At 42.9% G+C, this 20474-nt stretch overlaps 1 protein-coding gene across 1 annotated transcript in view; it reads left to right on the forward strand.

Moving 5' to 3' along the window:
• The window catches only part of LOC135057631 (elastase-1-like), a 32271-nt gene extending 12975 nt beyond the window's left edge, over window positions 1-19296 (forward strand). The window contains exons 2-6 of the mRNA XM_063963454.1: window positions 1315-1424; window positions 3706-3800; window positions 6059-6339; window positions 9445-9608; window positions 18225-19296. Coding sequence (XP_063819524.1) covers window positions 1315-1424; window positions 3706-3800; window positions 6059-6339; window positions 9445-9608; window positions 18225-18404 — 830 coding nt within the window. The 3' untranslated portion in view covers window positions 18405-19296. The remainder of the gene's footprint in view (window positions 1-1314; window positions 1425-3705; window positions 3801-6058; window positions 6340-9444; window positions 9609-18224) is intronic.
• The last annotated feature ends 1178 nt before the right edge of the window (window positions 19297-20474 follow it).

Here is a 20474-nt window from a genome sequence, read left to right on the forward strand (position 1 = left end):
AAATGTCAAAACCCTGCTAGTATAGGACAAAAAGGATAAATATCAAAGCATAACATGCCAGTTCGCCTTACCGGTTTTGGTCCACTGTACTAAGGATAACCAAATGCATTCCTTGAGAAGTTTGCATACCTTTAACTATGTGTTTAGTAATCTAAGCTCAGTAGGCTGAGAATGTGTCACATAGAGAGTCTGACTTACCATAGTGCTCCCATATATCATATACAAATTAATGCCTTTAGTTAGTTAGAACAAATAAGTGCAATACACAATCCAATTTCCTTCACAGGAAATATCTAGAACATATCATTTAAAACCCTACTTCCAGTGTTAATTCCAGTGTCCTTTGACATGGATTTAAATTTAGTTTTAGTCTTAGTCATTTTTTTTTTTTTTGCTTTGTTTTAGTAAACATCAGAGGATCTCAGTTTTCATTTTAGTCTAATTTTAGTCCTGAAATAAACTGCGGTCGATGAATACTTTTAGTCAAAATCTTCAGCGACAAAAGTAACATTGAATTATAGTACCTGATCATTGCTGTATGTCCTAAACTAACCAGTTTTTATTTTTAGTCTCCCTGTCAGAAACCATTACCAGTGCTACAGTATCTGTATATTTATTACACACATCACAAAATTATTATACCAGCAGTATCCCCACATTGGATATGCACACAGTACCCCCATATATGATGCCATCAGTGCCTCTACACCCATTTATACCAGCATTGCTGAACTCACTGACTATCCCAACATTGCCTGTGTCATCCAAAGCTTAAACCAACTGCTCCACCGCCAGCTCCCTGTAACATTACTCCAGGAGAAAGTGGGGTAAATTTACTAAGATGGGAGTTCTATTTAAGATGGGATGTTGCCCATAGCAACCAATTAGAGTCCAGGTATTATCTAGAACTCCCATCTTAGTAAATTTACCCCTTTGTCTCCAATAGTAGTCCAAATGTATTCCAGAAGTGTTCCACACAAAAAAAAGTCTCTTAGACACAGCTGTAGTTTGGGGTGTAGTATGGTTTGCCAGCGGTCAGGGTCCCGGCGACCAGCATACCGGCGCCGGAATCCCGACCGCCAGCATACCGACAGCTGGGCGAGCGCAAATGAGCCCCTTGCGGGCTCGCTGCGCTCACCACGCTACACGTGCCACACTATCTATTCTCCCTCCAGGGGGGTCATGGTACCCCAAGAGGGAGAAAAGATGTCGGTATGCCGGCGGTCGGGATTCCGGCGCCGGTATGGTGGTGTTGGTATTACTTGACGTGGGAAAAGACCTTATCTTTAACATGTACTTTCTTGACTTTCTCAGACTGGCCGGCAGATTGCGGCGTTTCATTTTTCCAACAAAACACAGCTGGGAGGATTGTGTCTGGGAATGAAGTACGCCCATTCTCCTGGCCTTGGCAGGTTTCCTTGCAGGTAAAATAATTTTTACACACTGGCCGATAATTGTCTATTCGATCTATATTGCAAATGGGTTGGCGGTTGTGTACACCTGATATGTCTGTAAACAACATAGTTTTGTGTGTGTGTGTGTGTGTGTGTGTGTGTGTGTGTGTGTGTGTGTGTGTGTGTGTGTGTACGGCTACGCCTACCACCTGTACACTGGCTGCAGGGACTGACGTCACAGCTGGGCATGCAAATTCAAATGCCCACCCAACTGGATGCCAGGACCAACACATTGAACGGCAGATCGGTAAGTGTATATGCTTACCGGAAACAGACGCTCAGTCAGCACGATGTTGAGGCGGCAAATAGATTTGCTAGTTGTGTACCCAGCCGAACACAGACGGAGACATATGTATTTCTTATAATTACAACATGTTTTGATTTTGAATAAGTGCTTTGAGATTACAGTCACTCTAACTATAGAAAATTGGTATGAATATGAACACATTAGTATTTTTTATCAGCCACTTTTATTGAAATAAACAGATTACATAGCCCTGTACAAACCTATCACAAAATTATGCTCTAAAGTGCTTCCTCCAGTGGAGCTTACAATCTATTTCCCTTGCCACAAGCATCAAACATATATGAGAACGCAAACGTAGCTTGAACAATTCAGTTAAGCTACCGAGAGGACACCAGATCGTGTGAACGAAATCCACACAAGGCTAGCTGAGTCAAACTCAACATTGCTACTAGTTTTCTACATGATTAGACCGTGGGTCTTCAACCTGCAGCCCTCCAGCTGCTGTGGAACTACACATCCCAGCATGCCCTGCCTCAGTTTTAGCATACCTTAGTAGCAAAACTGTGGCAGGGCATGCTGAGATGTGTAGTTTCACAGCAGCTGGAGGGCCACAGGTTGAAGACCCATGATTTACTCTGTGATCCAAGTTTGAGCTTAAAATGAGGCAGACTGAGTTTGTCTGGGTCAGTGCCCTAGGAGGAGCGCCAGTGATTAGTAGCAGGACCTAGGGTGCCTTGCTGGCCCTGTTTAGGGTCTATATACTCACAGGCAATAGTAAAGGCCATTGTGGATCCTAGCATGTCATGTGATCTTTGGTATTTGTATGCAACAGCAGTGCAGTGCTGGTTAAATAATGATCTGTGCTGCAACTAGAACATCCAGCTTAGCTTGGTTCAGGACTTCTGACAGTGTCAGGTTCTCTTTTCCACCTTAAGAAAATAGATTATGGATTTAAGAGCAGGAACCCCGCCAGGATTCTGGATGCTACAATGCAATCTACAAGACGTTTTAGATATGCACTGAATTTAGGGGGTCATTCCGAGTTGATCGCTCGCTAACAACTTTTTGCAGCATAGCGATCATCTCAACCGTGGCTAAACTGCGCATGAATATGCACCGCAATGCGTAGGCGCGTCGCACAAGTACAAAGCGGTTCGTTGCTGAGCGATGGATTTAACAAAGAATCCATTCGCACAGCCGAACGCACGGTGATTGACAGGAAGAAGGCGTTTATGGGTGTCAACTGACCGTTTTCAGGGAGTGGTTGGAAAAAACGCAGGCGTGTCCAGGCGTTTGCAGGGCAGGTGTCTGACGTCAAATCTGGACCAGACACGCTGAAATGATCGCAGGGGCTGAGTAAGTCTAGAGTTACTTAGAAACTGCACAAACATTTTTCGGCCTGCTCGGCAGCACACGCGTTCGCACACTTGCAAAGCGAAAATACACTCCACCATAGGCGGCGACTATCTGATGGCAAGTCAGAAAAATGTTTTTAGCGAGCGATCAACTCGGAATGACCCCCTTAGTGCAATTCACGTAAGTGTGCTTCATCTAGAACATCCAGCATTTACAAAAACTAACATCATACATGTCTGAGCTTGCCTAGCTGATAAATAGTCCTCCAACAGTATATGACATGTGCTGCTTCCTATGCATTGAGTTCTTAGTAAACGTAAACGTAAACGTAACACAGACCAGCAGAATACAGACAACATTGTCATTGATTGTTATGAACTATTAATTTAATTCATACAATCAGTTTTGCGGGCAAGCTTACAATTATGGAAGTTTTTGTAGAATTAAGATAAAAATAGAATTCAAAAATAGATTAAAAAGAAAAACAAGTTTTTACAATAATTTTATTATTGGAGAAAAATGAAGCCGTGTTTGTATACTTTAAAAAACAACTTGCAGTTGTGATCACTTATGCATTCAATATACTGCCTGCATTTGACAGATTCTTTGTACATAAAATGAATTAATTATTGTGCTTTATTTTGCAAGTTTCGGGCTAGAGGAAGTAAGAAATATGTTCACGTGTGCGGTGGGACGCTCATTCACAAAAATTGGGTACTCACTGCGGCCCACTGCTTTCAGAAGTAAGTTTTCTCATGACCCTACAGTAATATATTTGAATGTTGCTCATCGTCATGTTTTGTCCCCAACAACGGGTCTTATTTATTAGTGGACACAATGTCAATGCCTGATGCAATGAAGCATTTGTTTTTTGTTTTTTGCTACTGTGTATGTGGTAAAGCCGCACTGCGCTCGCTTGGCAACTGAATAGTGATTGCGGACACACAGAGAATTTCTTCTCAAAATGTTGTCAGCATTTGGGGTAGGTAACAGGGGTGGCTTAAAAAATGCAGGACATTTTCTAGGCATTGCCCAGTCAGACACTGTGAATTAATTTGCAACTGGAGAGGCCCCAGCATCTTAGGAACGCAGCTCAGTCTAAAACAGCATAGAGTCGATTGTGTGACCGATGTGTGTCCGATGTTCCTGATGTTTCTGCTTATTTGCATGAGCAGTGGATGTGAGAAGCCAGCAGTGGACAGCAATGTGCACAAGATGGCGGCTGAGTCAGGTGCTTTCACCTCTGAATCTGGCCCTCCATATTGCTCTTTCATAAAAACATTACACCAATTAACAATTCATTAATACTACCTGTTTACTATAAGAAAGAAAGAGAGAGAGAAAGAAAGAAAGAAAGAAAGAAAGAAAGAAAGAAAGAAAGAAAGAAAGAAAGAAAGAAAGAAAGAAAGAAAGAAAGAAAGAAATTGCTCGCTTAATACTACTAAACACCTTCTTATTGGCCAGATAGATATGGTGATTCGTTTTATTGCATTTTTTCTGGCACTTGTGACTGAACCACTGGTGGGCATCTCTGTAAGGCAGGGGTGGGGAACCTCAGGCCCGGGGGCCATACAAGGCCCGCAGAGCCACTTGATCCGGCCCGGCCATGATCACCTAACTGAGGGAGATGCCGGGCACACGCTGAGATTTTGTTACTAGCGGGCGCCCGGCTTCTTCCCCTCAGCAGCAGCCGGAGGCAGGAGCTCACTCCTGAGCTCCGGCTTACGGCTCTGGCAGTGTGCTTTTGCGGCTGTGCTGTGCTATGGGAGAGATGTCATGACGTCTCTCCCATAGTTCTGAGGAGCAGGCGGCCAGGCGGAGGGCAATGGTCTGGAAGCAGGAGCAGGACTGGTGAGTATTGTGGGGTTTTTTTCTTTTAATGTGTTTGTGTGTTGTAAGCGGCGCTACTAGGGGGCATATATAATGGGGCATAACAACTGACTGAGGACATATCTAATGGGGCATACCAAGTGACTGGGGACATATGTACTAGGGACATATCTACTGGGGGCATAACTACTGACTAGGGATAACTACTGACTTGGGGCATAACTACTGGGGGCATATCTAATGGGGGCAGGCTAATTATTAAGTTGATCATTTTTGTATGGCCCCCGAAGGATTTTGTAAATATCCAAATGGCCCTTGGTAGAAAAAAGGTTCCCCACCCCTGCTGTAAGGGAATCACCAACCAAAGCACTGAATAATAAATCCAGCGGTTTTGAGGCAATTTGAGGGGGTTTCAAATCCATAGCCAAACCGCAGTTTAGTAAATGTATTTATTTACCCCTATGTACCAATGAACCTACACAAAGGAAATATTTCAGAGAGCAGGGCAAGATGGGTGGAACTACTACAGATAGCATTTGCATATTTGCAGACCCAGCTGCGAATGAAAAGTACTATTAGGTCTATTCAATGCATGTCGGCTCCTTTCCGATGGAAAGGATCCGACAATGCAGTATTCAATTTGCAGCCAAATCCGACAGGTTTTGGCCGTTCTCGACAATGTCAATCCGACTTTTTTAAAAGTTGGATTGACACTGTCGAAAACAGGACTAAAAGCTGTCGGATTTGGCCGTAAATCCGACAAAACACGTGGATCGGAATTGCCAACGTCAGCCTGATTGAAAAGATCGGATCACGATTCAACCTAAAAAGGTCGGACGGTAGCAAATATGCTTCAAATATACATAACTCAAATAGGATGTGATAGCAATTATCACAACATCCAAAGACTGGGACGTCTCCATTAAAAGGAATAAGCAGTCAAACTACAAGTGATCAATATTAGGGTACATTTATTAAAGAAAAAAAATTGGTGCTGTCCTCCCAGATTTTCCCATGTTTTAGTGTACACAATGCAGTATAAGTAAACATCTGATTGCTTGTTATAGTCACACCACATTTTTTTCTTTGTGGCAGTTTTCAGAAATGATATATTATGTTTGTTGCCATCATTTTTACATTTTAAGACTTATGCACTTTGTTAATTTATAAGGGGGAAGGCAGAGGATGCAGCCAACTGGAGGATTATCCTTGGGAAGCATAACCTCAACCTTACAGAACCTACGGAAAAGGTTTATGATGTAAAGCGGATATACAGGCATGAGCGCTTCCGCTACCCCCATCTAAATGAGCTGGACTATGATATTGCTTTAGTCAAGACTGTGAGTGACATTCTAACCACCCACTTCATACATTATGCCTGCCTACCGAAGAAGGAATTCACTCTGCGCCCAGGACACTTCTGTTGGGTAACTGGATGGGGAGACACCAGAGGTAATCTGTTTGTTTCACAAATCTGACACTCTCAGTTGTGTGCAGTTCATTCCCCCTGCTCTGTTCTGAACTTCCCCATTCTTAAATTAATTTATATCTATGTATTTCTTGGGTGCGGATCAATGTACCGACAATGTTATAGGGGATTCTCTGTGATGCACGGGACAGCTACACAAATTCAAACGACATACTTCTCCAAAATACCAAGATTTCAGTGGATCTTAAGTTATAGGCTAAGGCATTACTACTAAGCAATTAAGTTTTCATATAACAACAATTTCTTAACAGACCAGTTTAAAAGGGAAACAAAATGAAATGCGTGTGATGCACGGGACTTTGTTTACTTTCTGGAGAATCACCTCGTAGCCGACAAGCATTAGTTCAACACCAAATGGTCGACAGGTACAAAGGTTGATAGGTACAAAGGGTCGGCAGGCACAAAAGGTCGACATGGTCGAAAAGTCAATATGACAATGGTTGAGACACAAATGGTCGGCACATGTTTTTTGTGTTTTTTGGGCCAAGTCTTGTATGTTTCATGCTATGTTACCATATACTTTGATATTGTTTAGGGCTGTTGATGCCTTACTTACAATCCCTGATCATCCTTTGTGATGTGAACTATGCATTTCCTTTCAGCAGTAGACAGAAAAGTAGAGGCAAATGTACAAATGCTAGATGCCATTATATATATATATATATATATATATATATATATATATATTCCATTAAATAGTACAGGTTGAGTATCCCATATCCAAATATTCCGAAATACAGACTTTTTTGAGTGAGAGTGAGATAATGAAACCTTTGTTTTCTGATGGCTCAATGTACACAAACTTTGTTTAATACACAAACTTATTAAAAATATTGTATTAAATGACCTTCAGGCTGTGTGTATAAGGTGTATATGAAACGTAAATGAATTGTGTGAATGTACACACACTTTGTTTAATACACAAAGTTATTATAAATATTGGCTAAAATTACTGTGTGTATAAGGTGTATATGAAACATAAATGCATTCTGTGCTTAGACTAGGGTTCCATCGCCATGATATCTCATTATGCCATGCAATTATTCCAAAGTACGGTAAAATCCGATATCCAAAATACTTCTGTTCCCAAGCATTTTTTGATAAGGGATACTCAACCTGTATATTTAAAGTTTGGCAGTCTTTCAAACTCTGCTGACTTCTATTGCCTAATATTACCTAGCACATTGTTTTGATGCCTGACTTTTGTTCTTTGGAACTCAATGGGATGATTCATTCAAAGTCTACGGTGTGCAGGAATGTGGAAGTGAAAGCAATGATACTGTGCAGACGCTGAAAATGCCGACCAACTCAGGGAGAGGGTTAACAATTGCTAAACTGTCCATTTTCGTCAACTTTTATTGGCTGCTGGAATGCAGTGTGGGCCAGGAAACAAAGCCATTGTCAGCCATTGTAACAGCTCTCTGACCCAGTATAGGTGTCAATATTATCCAGGTTTTGATGTCTACATTATCTACTGGGCCGCCAGTAAATGGCTATACTCCAATAGGTGATCAGATAGTGGCTCTGTTGTGTATTGTGTATTTGACCACCAGAGAATTATACCTAACGAAAGAAAGGGCTCTGAATTGTATATAAGGCCACCAAGAAATCAACTCTTTTATATTACCCATCAGGCAATAATTTCTGTATTGTCCATTGGTAACTAGATAATGGAAGCTGTATTGTACACTGGCCACCTGAGAATAGGGAGCTTATTATTCACTGGCTACCATACAATATCATTATTTCATACTTGTTACAGAAATGGGTTCTGGGGCTACTGGTGTATTGTGTGGGATAGCTGTTTTGGGTATAATTAGTGTGGGCGACCTTTTGTATAATAACTGGGATCATTAAAGGTACTTGTGCTCATGTGTGGGGGTTCCACCGGATAATGTGTAAACAGTAATATTGGGATATTCATTTGCAATGTGGGGAGAGTGAGGCACAGATTTTCTCTTCTTTGCTTTAAGTGCCAAAGCTTGTTCACTGGGTGCCAAAACCATTTAACCAAACTGCATTTACAGTATTATCACATCCCCTTCCACAGAAGATTTGAATCTTCTGCCAAATCATTCATATAATTCATAAACCTAGTTTTCTCATTGCTTAAATAGAAAGCATACCAGTGAGGATTTTCTGATATACAGTGCTAGTTAAATATTGATTTGTGCTGTACTGCCAGCAAGGCGTCACACCTTGTCTCCCCATAACTGAATCTGAGTCACTGTGCACTTGGAGAAATAATTCAGGAAATCCATCTGTACTAAGGGGTCTATTTACTAACCTTGGCTGGAAATAAATCTGAAGGAGATAAAGTCCCAGCCAATCGGTTACTAACTGCCATGTCGCAGGCTGGGTTTGAAAAATGACAGTTGGGAGCCGATTGGCTGGTACTTTATCTCCGTCATATTTATCTCCATCCAATGCTTAGTAAATAGACCCCTAAATCTGATATAGCAAAGACACAAAAATCACAAAAGAGGACAAAACAGTCTCTTCATTGATCCCCACAGAATATTAATAGTGTTACTGTGGTACTTGTAGTAAATTAATGCCTTTTTTTTTTAAGTCAGTCACAAAATTGTGCCCATACATTCAAAGAGTGTATAACATTCTAGGTTATGTATAACTTATGTACGCTGCTTAAATATACTAGTTAAATATACCAGTTTTATATTGATCAGTGGCCAGTGTTTTGATAAGCATTCTCACCATAGTCATAATGAGACATTGTGTAACTTGGGAATTGATTTCATATGTTTTTAGTTAGTTATTGTCTGGCAGACAGTCATATTTGGAGGATGTCTCTGTAGAACGAGGAAAATCAGTTTGCAGTCCACATACTGCAAATAAAAGCAGTTGTAGAAATTGTATTTTCATGGATTGATTCTAAGGTACTCCTCAATTTCCCTCTTTGGGTCCAGATGTATGGACCTGCAATACGAATGGACCTATGTGAATTGCACTAAATTCAGTGCATTTCTAAAACGTATTGTAGGTTGCATTGGAACATCCAGAATCCTGGTGGGGTTCCTGCTCTTTCATCTATAATCTATTTTCTTAAGGTGGGAAAGAAAACCTGACACTGTCAGAAGTCCTGAACCAAGCTAAGCTTCCCATCATTGACATCAAGACATGCAAGCAGAAAAAGTTCTGGGGAGAAAGAGTCCGTGAGTCAATGATTTGTGCCGGCTTCCGAGACATTGGAGGACCCCCTGCTGCCTGCCAGGTAACTAAGCATGACTTCTAATAGTTCATATTACCATGTCACACAGCACTGTTTCATCCAAACAATCCCACTTGTTTTTACTTTGCATACAGCTAAAGTGTCACAAAAAACTATTAGCCAATGACAAATTATACTAAATTGGACTCACCTTAGGTACAACACAAGTAAAATCACATATCAGAGGTATAAAGAAACAGAAATATTGTTTTGGTACGTTTCTCTTCCCACAAATAATCCATATTTCTTTAACTCTCTGACTATTGGGGGTTGGGGCTTAAATGCCGGCAGGCAGGATGCAGTCGGTCAGCATAACCACTGCGGCATCCCGCTGTTTAGAATCCCCACAGGGTTTAGGAAGCAAACTACATCTCACCCCCCAAGCCTCCCTTACTGCAGCCTATACCAAACCCTCCCCCCCACAGTCTAACCCTAACTCTCCCCTGGGGTGCCTAACCATAACCCCCTCTCCCTACAGCCTAAACCTAACCTCCCCATCCCGCAGCCTAAATGTAACCCTCCCCCCACAGCCTAAACATAACCTCCCCTGCAGCTTACCTCTCCGACGTCCCTGCAGTCACTCGATCTGGATCCCGGCTGTCGGGATGCTGGCACCAGCATTGTGATTCTATTCCAGAGGCCCGCGCCAGCATTCTGATCAGTGTCAGGATTCCAGCGTCAGTCTTCTGACAGCCGGGATCCTGACCAGTATTTACCCTGCACAGAAACAAAATAACCCACCCAAATCTAACTCTCTCAAATGTTATATCTGCCCCAACCTGCAGTGCACATGGTTTTGCCCAACTGCTAACAAATGTGCTGCTGTGATCAACTCTGAATTACCCCTACTAAGCTGCATGGAAGCATCTTGTGCACAGTCTCAGAAATGGACTGGGTGTTCCTGGATTATGCCTGGGAAAAGGCTGTTATGGGATTGTAGCAGGCATGCGGCTAAAATGGTTGGGAACTCAGACGCTTAATCACTCACATTGCAGGCTATATTCTGCACCAGGGGTGTATCTAGGGGTCAGAGCACCCCTGGCAAAGTAAGGGACTGGCGCCCCCCATATTAGGAATAATTAATGTGTGTATGCCAAAAAAAGGGGGCAAAGTGTCATTCCCCTGCTCTCCCTTCCCATACACATGGTGTATATGTGTGTGTGTGTGTGTGTGTGTATATATATATATATATATATATATATATACACTGCTCAAAAAAATAAAGGGAACACTAAAATAACACATCCTAGATCTGAATGAATGAAATATTCTTATTAAATACTTTGTTCTTTACATAGTTGAATGTGCTGACAACAAAATCACACAAAAATGATCAATGGAAATCAAATTTATTAACCCATGGAGGTCTGTATTTGGAGTCACACTCAAAATTAAAGTGGAAAAACACACTACAGGCTGATCCAACTTTGATGTAATGTCCTTAAAACAAGTCAAAATGAGGCTCAGTAGTGTGTGTGGCCTCCACGTGCCTGTATGACCTGCCTACAATGCCTGGGCATGCTCCTGATGAGGTGGCAGATGGTCTCCTGAGGGATCTCCTCCCAAACCTGGACTAAAGCATCCGCCAACTCCTGGACAGTCTGTTGTGCAACGTGGCGTTGGTGGATGGAGCGAGACATGATGTCCCAGATGTGCTCAATTGGATTCAGGTTTGGGGAACGGGAGGGCCAGTCCATAGCATCAATGCCTTTGACTGCTGACACACTCCAGCCACATGAGGTCTAGCATTGTCCTGCATTAGGAAGAACCCAGGGCCAACCACACCAGCATATGTTCTCACAAGGGGTCTGAGGATCTCATCTCGGTACCTAATGGCAGTCAGGCTACCTCTGGCGAGCGCATGGAGGGCTGTGCGGCCCCCCAAAGAAATGCCACCCCACACCATTACTGACCCACTGCCAAACCGGTCATGCTGGAGGATGTCGCAGGCAGCAGAACATTCTCCTTGGCGTCTCCAGACTCTGTCACGTCTGTCACATGTGCTCAGTGAGAACCTGCTTTCATCTGTGAAGAGCACAGGGCGCCAGTGGCGAATTTGCCAATCTTGGTGTTCTCTGGTAAATGCCAAACGTCCTGCACGGTGTTGGGCTGTAAGCACATCCCCCACCTGTGTACGTTGGGCCCTCATACCACCCTCATGGAGTCTGTTTCTGATCGTTTGAGTAGACACATGCACATTTGTGGCTTGCTGGAGGTCATTTTGCAGGGCTCTGGCAGTGTTCCTCCTGTTCCTCCTTGCACAAAGGCGGAGGTAGCGGTCCTGCTGCTGGGTTGCTGCCCTCCTACGGCCTCCTCCACATCTTCTGATGTACTGGCCTGTCTCCTGGTAGCGCCTCCATGCTCTGGACACTACACTGACAGAAACAGCAAACCTTCTTGCCACAGCTCGCATTGATGTGCCATCCTGGATGAGCTGCACTACCTGAGCCACTTGTGTGGGTTGTAGGGAGGTCACACAGGCACGTGGAGGCCACACACACTACTGAGGCTCATTTTGACTTGTTTTAAGGACATTACATCAAAGTTGGATCAGCCTGTAGTGTGTTTTTCCACTTTTATTTTGAGTGTGACTCCAAATCCAGACCTCCATGGGTTAATAAATTTGATTTCCATTGATAATTTTTGTGTGATTTTGTTGTCAGCACATTCAACTATGTAAAGAACAAAGTATTTAATAAGAATATTTCATTCATTCAGATCTAGGATGTGTTATTTTAGTGTTCCCTTTATTTTTTTGAGCAGTGTATATATATATATATATATATATATATATATATATGTAATGGAGTCAAGATGCCGGCAGTTGAAAACCTGGCTAACTTCACTCAGAATACGGATGCCGGAATCCCAACAGCCGACATCCCGGACGTAAGCATGCCAGGGACTCCTAGGGGTAGGTTTAGGCAACACTGGGTAGGTTAGGGTTAGGCTGGGAGGGGGGGGGGGTTTAGGGTAGGTTGCTGTGAAGTTAGGGTTAGGCACCACCAGGAAGGGTTAGGGTTAGACTGCATGGTTAGGCTACAGAGAGGAGGGTTAGGTTTAGGCACCACCGGGGAGGGTTAGGGCCGCCACCTGGTGTCCTGCATGGGGACTATCACACCCAAATGAATGCAAAAAAAGTTATTTTACCATAATAAAAATCCTTAAATGACACATCAATCCTTGATGGTGGCATAACAGTATGCTAAATGTCATAAACAGTACTGTGCAGAATGTGCATCTACGGGATCTTAAATCCCGATGCTGTGCAGTGTTTTTAAAGATAACTGAATGGCAAGGGGAGCCAGGCAAACTCAGTTCACATATATGTGCCAATGATATCCGTGCATAAAGTGTGGCTAAATACCTACAGACATGTATGCAAAGTATGTGACCTAAATGTGTTGGGTAAAGGGCAATGTGAAGATTTAAAAAGCTGTGACAAGGGATGGCATGTAAATGTTAAATGGTACAATGAATTCCTAACCCATACGGAGGATCTGTCTCAGTGAGGAGCTAATGTGGCTCTGAGTCACTCGTTGATGCCGCTATGGGCAACATATAGCAGAACTGATGCCCAGCACATATGGAAGAAAAGTGAATGTAAATAACCAGTCCTCCCTTCCCTGTGCAGTTCCTCACCCGCTGTGACGCTCGGTAATGACCACAGCGGGCAGCAGCGGCAGCCACTGTTATTTGTGCTGGTGTCTGGCGGCTCCACACATCGCTACAATAAAGAAACTCTGCATAAACTACAGCTCCCAGCAGCCCTTGCTGCCAGAACTCACAGCAGAAAGGGCTGATGGTAGCTGTAGTTTATGCAGTTTCTTTATAGTTGTGCTGTGCGGAGCCGCCAGACACCAGCGCAAATAACAGCGGTTGGCGCTGCTGACTGATTTAGTCGTTGCCGAGCGTCACTGCAGGTGAGGAACTGCATGGGGAGGGGAGGACTGGTGCTGCCTGTACAAAGTGAAACTACCCCTTGGCCGCGGGTGGCACCACTGGGGGCGCCCCTCTTCCTCTGGCGCCCCTGGCGAGTGCCATCCTGGCCAATGGGTAGATACGGCCCTGCTCTGCACTTATCATGGCGCTGAACTTTGGAGATTTGTTGAAAACTGAACCCACTGGAACTTTGGGGTTTTGTTCGGTTCTGTTTAGAAATGTGCGGCGGACACTTTTCAGGTTTTGTGTTTTGGTCTTGGATCTGGATCCCCGTTCGTGTTTTGGATCTGGATTGGTTTTGCCCAAACCACCCTTTGAGGTTTCAGTTTTGGATGATTTTTAGAAAAAACATAAAGACAGCTAAAATCATAGAATTTGGGGTAATTTTGAACCTACTGTATTTTATTAACCTCAATAACATTTATTTCCACTCATTTCCAGTCTATTCTGAATACCTCATACCTCACAATATTGTTTTTAGGCCAAAAGGTTGCACTGAGGTAGCTGGATGACTAAGCAAAGCGACACAAGTGTGCAGCACAAACACCTGGCCCATCTAGGAGTGGCACTGCAGTGGCAGACAGGATGGCAGTTTTATAAACTAGGCCCCAAAGAGCACATAATGCAAAGAAAAAAAGAGGTGCAAGATAGAATTGTCTTGGACCCTCCCACCCACCCTTATGTTGTTTAAACAGGACATGCAGTTTAATAAACCCATCATTTCAGTGACAAGTGGTCCCCCTGGAAAAAGCTTGCCAAGTTCTCAGAATCATAGCTAGCTACAAACATGCCACCTCCATATTTGATGACTTTTCACATTATGTTCTTCTAACACCACGAGGTCTTGCGATAACCCAATGCAGCCCTTAGGGAAAGAAGATCCCTGTACAACAAATGCGCATCTTCTAAATAAATAATCCCAAAATGTGGAACATCAATAATAAATCAAAATTAAGGTTTACTAATTGGAGCTATTCATTTGAGTGAGTCCCTAACATGAAATAATTGAGAAGAACCTTTCTCTAATGCTCTGGCAGAAAATCTCACTTTTAACTCTCCAGCAGTTACGCTGGATTATGATTCAGTCTTATCTGAGTCACACTGACTTTGGCCACAAATGTGGTCTCTCCCCACTTTATTTAAAAACACTTTGCCAGTTTCCATTTCCACCTTTGCGGCTAGTTTTCACAAATCTGTTTGTGATGTTAAAGCTTGTTTCATATCTGCTCTAGGCTTTCGTTTAAACCTAGGATCAAGTAGAGCTGCACCCCTGGACTTATACAGCATTGGCAGCACCCCTGGAGAAATACACAGCACAGCAGACAGGCAACAGCACCCCTAAATGGCAGTAGGCAGCACCCCTGGACTGATAGGGCAGAGGGGCAGCACCCCATATAGGGGAGCATCCCTGGAATGATGTGGCAAAAAAAAGAGGTGCAAGATTAATTTTTGTCTTTGGGCTCTACCACCCACCCTTATGTTGTATAAACAGAACATGCACACTTTAACAAACTAATCATTTCAGCGACACCCAAAAAAAAGCAATTCATCTCTACTTGCACAAACTGGCTCTACAGTGGCAAAATGTCGTCCTCATCCTCAGATCCCCCCCCTTCAGTATTTACAGCCTCATCCTCACAGAGAAACATTATTCAAACAAAACCACATCATTTAGGTGTCAGTGGACTGCTTATGCTATTACCCAAAGTTTCTGAACTTGACAATGACTTATGATGAATGCACTACAGGTGATGTATAAGGGAGGATATTCCTAAGTGGTTAACATCCTTACCCCTACTTATTATGGATCGACAAAGGCAACAGATGGCTTGACACCTGTTGTACGAATTTGTGGAGAAATAATTCCACGCCGAAGAGGTGGCTTTTTTGATATTTTGCCCAGGCATGACAATGGGCTTTTTCATCCCATGTCCAACAACTGTCTCCACTGGTGCCTTATTCAAGCAAACCACATAACCAAAAAAGCAGTGTGCTTTTAATTTTTAACAACTGCACCCCTGAATTTTTACAACATACAGAGCCAGTGTAATATTTTAACAGCAGCACCCCTATATTTTACAGCATACAGGAGTAGTGTGCTTTTCATTTTTAACAACTGCACCCCTGAATTTGTATAGCATACAGGGCCAGTGTAATGTTATTTTAACAGCAGCACCCCTATATTAGACAGCATACAGGAGCAGTGTGCTTTTAATTTTTAACATCTGCACCCCTCAATTTTTATAACATACAGAGACAGTGTAATATTATTTTAACAGCAGCACCCCTATATTTTACAGCATACAGGAGCAATGTGCTTTTAATTTTTAACAACTGCAGCCCTGAAATTTTATCGTATACAGGGCCAATGTAATGTTATTTTAACAGCAGTGTGCTTTTAATTTTTAACAACTGCGCCCCTGAATTTTTACAACATACAGGGCAAGCAGCACCCCTATATTTTACAGCATACAGGAGGACAGTGCCCCTGCACCCTGTACAACACAGTGATAGCAACACCCATGTACAATTAAAGCACCCAGCCGTAACAGCACATGAAACACCAGTGACAGCCAGGACAGCACACCTAACACAGCACAGGTACACCACAGTGACTGCAGCAGCACCACTACAGAGCATACACTAACCCCACCCAACGCCACCACCCACAGAGACAGAGGTCTGTCTCCCTCACTCTCCAAGTTCGGAGTGAAAATGGCAGTGATACGCAACTGTTGATATGGAATCCAAAACCCATGAGAATCCGACAGCAAGATGATGACGTTTTGCCTTGTTCTGGTTTTCGAGTCTGGCTGGAAGTCCTGAGCCGGGCTTGGATACCGGCTCGGAGCGTGAAGTTCGTTGGGATTCGGTTCTCAGGGAGCCGAACCCACTCATCTCTAATTCTGTTGAAAGCCGAACACACCCAAACTTTGTGGTTTTGTTGAAATCGGAACACACCCAAACTTTGGGGTTTTGATGAAAATAGAACACACCCGAACTTTGGGGTTTTGTTTGGTTTTGTTGAAAACGGAACACACCCGAACTTTGGGGTTTTGTTGAAAACGGAACACACTTGAACTGTGGGGTTGTGTTCGGTTTTGTTGAAAACGGAACACACCCGAACTTTGGGGTTTTGGTTTTGTTGAAAACGGAACACACGTGAACTTTGGGGTTTTGTTCGGTTTTGTTGAAAACTGTACACACCCAAACTTTGGGTTTTGTTGAAAACTGAAACACCCAAACTTTGGGTTTTGTTGAAAAATGAACACACCCAAACTTTGGGGTTTTGTTCGGGTTTTGTTGGAAATGCAACACATCTCTCGTGTACACCCATAGAGGGAGGAAAGGCTGTGGCGCTGTTATTTCCCCACTGGTCGGGATTCCGGCATCAGCACTGCAACATCTGGGATCCCGACTAGCGGTATATGGTGACCGCTTCCAATATGGGGGTCACTTGGGTCACTGATGCTGTCTGTAGTATCTGGGAGTCACCAATGTTGTTGATAGAATATGGAGGCCACTGATGCTGTCGGTAGTATATGGGGGTCACAGATGCTGTGGGGTAGGGCCCCATCGTCTATATCGCCTCCAGGTGCCTGGTATGAACTAATGCCCCTGCTACTATTCCTTACCGGACACTTTTAAATACGTACTTGAATCATGGGGTTGCAAAGAGGGGGGATGGGGGGGGGGAGAATCTTACTTTTAAAGCTACAGTTTACATTAAGTGCCAGCTCCAGCCCTAAAGAAGATAGGTTTCTGCATTTCTCGGGAAAATTGGCTCCTTGTGTGTCAATGTATTTATTCAGAGGGTAGTAAGCAGTGGCGGCTCCTACCTATGTGTAGATGGGGGGCTGCATAATGAAGCTGACAGGAACCAGGACCGGCACATGCGCACAAGCGGCGGCTTTACTGCACTTGCCAAAACCATTACTTCTATGGGCTGCATCAGCTGCAGCCCATAGTAGTCGGCTAGGGTAGACGAGGCAGAGAGCTGGGTTCCTACAGGAAGCCAGCTCTCTGCCTATCGCCACCCGGTCTGGCAGTCCTGGGGGGAGGAAACACCTCCCAATGGGACTGACTGTTATATCTGTGACTGGCAGGTAGGACTTTCAATAGAAAGTCACTGCCAGTCACAGTGAAGCCAGTGCAGTCCCACGGACTGTACCTGGCTTTAAAATAAGTAAAGGATGGAGGGTGGCCAATAATGTTGTGCCTAGGGGCAGCCTGACCTCTAAATCAACCACTGGTATAAAGTCATGACTGATAAGTAATCCCATGGGGTTAGTTATATGTATAGTTTTCCTTTGAACTTGCAAATTAGTTATGTGATTCATTTTGTCAATTTAATAAATAATATATGGTGAATTGGTACTGAGTTGCTCATTCCAACCTTTACTAGTTTCTTAAACTGTGCTCGTAAATGTATGACCAAGCCAGATTTAAGTACAGTTTTATTTTTATTTTTAAATATTTGAAGTTACAAAATGGTGAAAGTCGTAGATATAGTTACACTGATGTATACATTTCATCCTGGGCACCCTTTCTTGTATATTTTTAATATATTTATTGTGGGTGTGGGGGCTTTTACCTTTTCACATTTTCTGTTGTATCTATTTCCCTATATGTACATAAATATGATGAATATATGCCCATATTGCCTGTTATTTGCAGGGAGACTCTGGAGGACCTCTTGTTTGTCAGAATGGAAGAGAGAGATGGGAAGTCCATGGTATAGTCAGCTTTGGACCCATCGGCTGCACAGTGGAGAACAAACCTAGTGTCTTCACCAGAACTTCCTCTTATATTCCTTGGATAGAGGCCACAAGGATCCGTGATTTCTTCCTGCACTGAAGGCAGGAGCTCTAGCATGGCAGCTGCTCAAATCTTGGATTGTAAAAAGGGATTTACATTTATTCTTCATAGCAGGGATTTATCACTTATCACATGGCACAGCGTGTGAGAACAACATCTTCAGCAATGTTAGATTAGTGTGCAGCCTAGTAGCTATTTGCAGGCAGGAGCTGTCAGCACTGATGGGAACCTGAATCAATGTCTTGTGTGTTGGCTAGGTCAATGTTCCAGAGTTGCATGACACTACTGACTACCGGATATAATAAATAAATAAATAAATAAATACATAAATACATTAATTAAGATACTATAATTCAAATATTTACATCTGTTTTAAACAATTCTTCTGTAAGTTACAGTAATGTCAGATGTCATGCCATTATATATGAAGTTTCATACATAAAAACTTAATAGCAACTACATTTTGCAGATAGTTATGTTGTTGTTGCTGGTGTTGTAGAGTTCTATATTCACCCGTATAGTTCCACTACACGTAGCAGCACTACAGATTTTGAGTCTGTCATTATGAGTCTGTTACTTTAGCATTAGCATGAATCCCTTAGATTATGTTTGGTATGTATGACCAAGTGCACAGATGATACCACATATTAGTTGACAAGCTACAACATTTACATCCTTGTATAATTTTCAAAGAGAACATCTGCTGAATAAAGTATTTCCAAAACCTGCCCAACTAACTGAAAGGTCAGCTTGGTCTTTCTGTTAGTTCTGTTCTTATATCTGCTAACAATAAAAAGAATTGCCTGGCGATCATTTAAATCCACATGGGCAATATACTATGGGGTCTATTCATGAAGCAGTGAAAACAGTGGAAAAACAGACCTGTATACTTGATAAAGGCTTCCTTTTCTCCACGCTTTTCACTGTTTCATGAATAGACCCCTAAATTTTAGTTAACGGGGGGGGGGGGGGGGGGGGCTGGATTCTCACTAAAATGAGGATAAGATCTGCACTGAAATTAACTGTGTATCAACTTACATTTTTTTGTGGATAAACAGTATTGCCTTTCATTTTATCTTATCAAGCACACTGTCCTCATCTGTTACTCTTGTTATATTACAATTATCTCTGTTTCTGAGACTTTTGCATGTGGTTGAAAAATGCACTTGTATATTATACTGAAAGCTGTCTGTGGAAGAAACAGATGTGTTTAAACTGATAGCCAGCTTGTCAATGGCTCATTATTTCATTACCCATACCGGTGCTGTACATCAGTTCTTACTTGTATTTGACAGTATACTAATATGTGTGCTTTGTTTGTTCTAAACATTATTAAGTTTGCTGTTTATATTACTGTATATTTTTCTGTATAATATTAAACACATTTAAAGTATGGATTACAAAACCAGTCAGTGGTGAATACCATGGTATCAGAGCTGTCCTGGAATAGAAATGTTATTTCCTAAGAGTGGATTGTGGTCATTCAGTATCAGGATTAATAAAAGCAATATCTCCTATATAATAGCCCAGATCTGTGACTCTGTGCCTGTGTGTATAACGATGGGCGTGGCTAGGAGCTCTTATTGGGTTAGCAGCAGGTCTATCACACCCAGTCAACAGCTGATTGGGTGAGAAACGCCCTCCCACACAGGTTACATCCAATGGGAGGCTCTGCCCTGTGTGTTCCCAGAGCAGGATTAACAATGGGGCTGATGGAGTTGCAACTCCAGGTCCACACCCCAAAATAGGCCCACTGCATCTGCAGCAACATACCCTCCAACAATTTACACATAAAAATCTATACAAATTCGAAAAGGGGGCGTGGCCACGGGTAAAATGGTGTGGTCACACCCCTTTCCCTATACTTTCAAAGGAAGTTTGGTGAGCCGAAAAATTGGTACAGACCATAAAAAAAGGTACTGTACCTGCCAAAAGGTACAGCTAGAGGGTATGCCACTGCATCTGCAGCAAGTCTCTGAGCTGTAGATAGGTAGAAAAAAAATCCTTTTACTGCAACGTCCGATGTCCTGCTGGCAGTCCGCCTGCCCCCTCCGGCATCAACAATCTCCACTCCCTAGCCACGGCGCAGGTGTAACAAAAGCTGCTCTG

Source organism: Pseudophryne corroboree, chromosome 3, assembly GCF_028390025.1.
Source record: "Pseudophryne corroboree isolate aPseCor3 chromosome 3, aPseCor3.hap2, whole genome shotgun sequence".
Lineage (NCBI taxonomy): Eukaryota > Metazoa > Chordata > Amphibia > Anura > Myobatrachidae > Pseudophryne > Pseudophryne corroboree.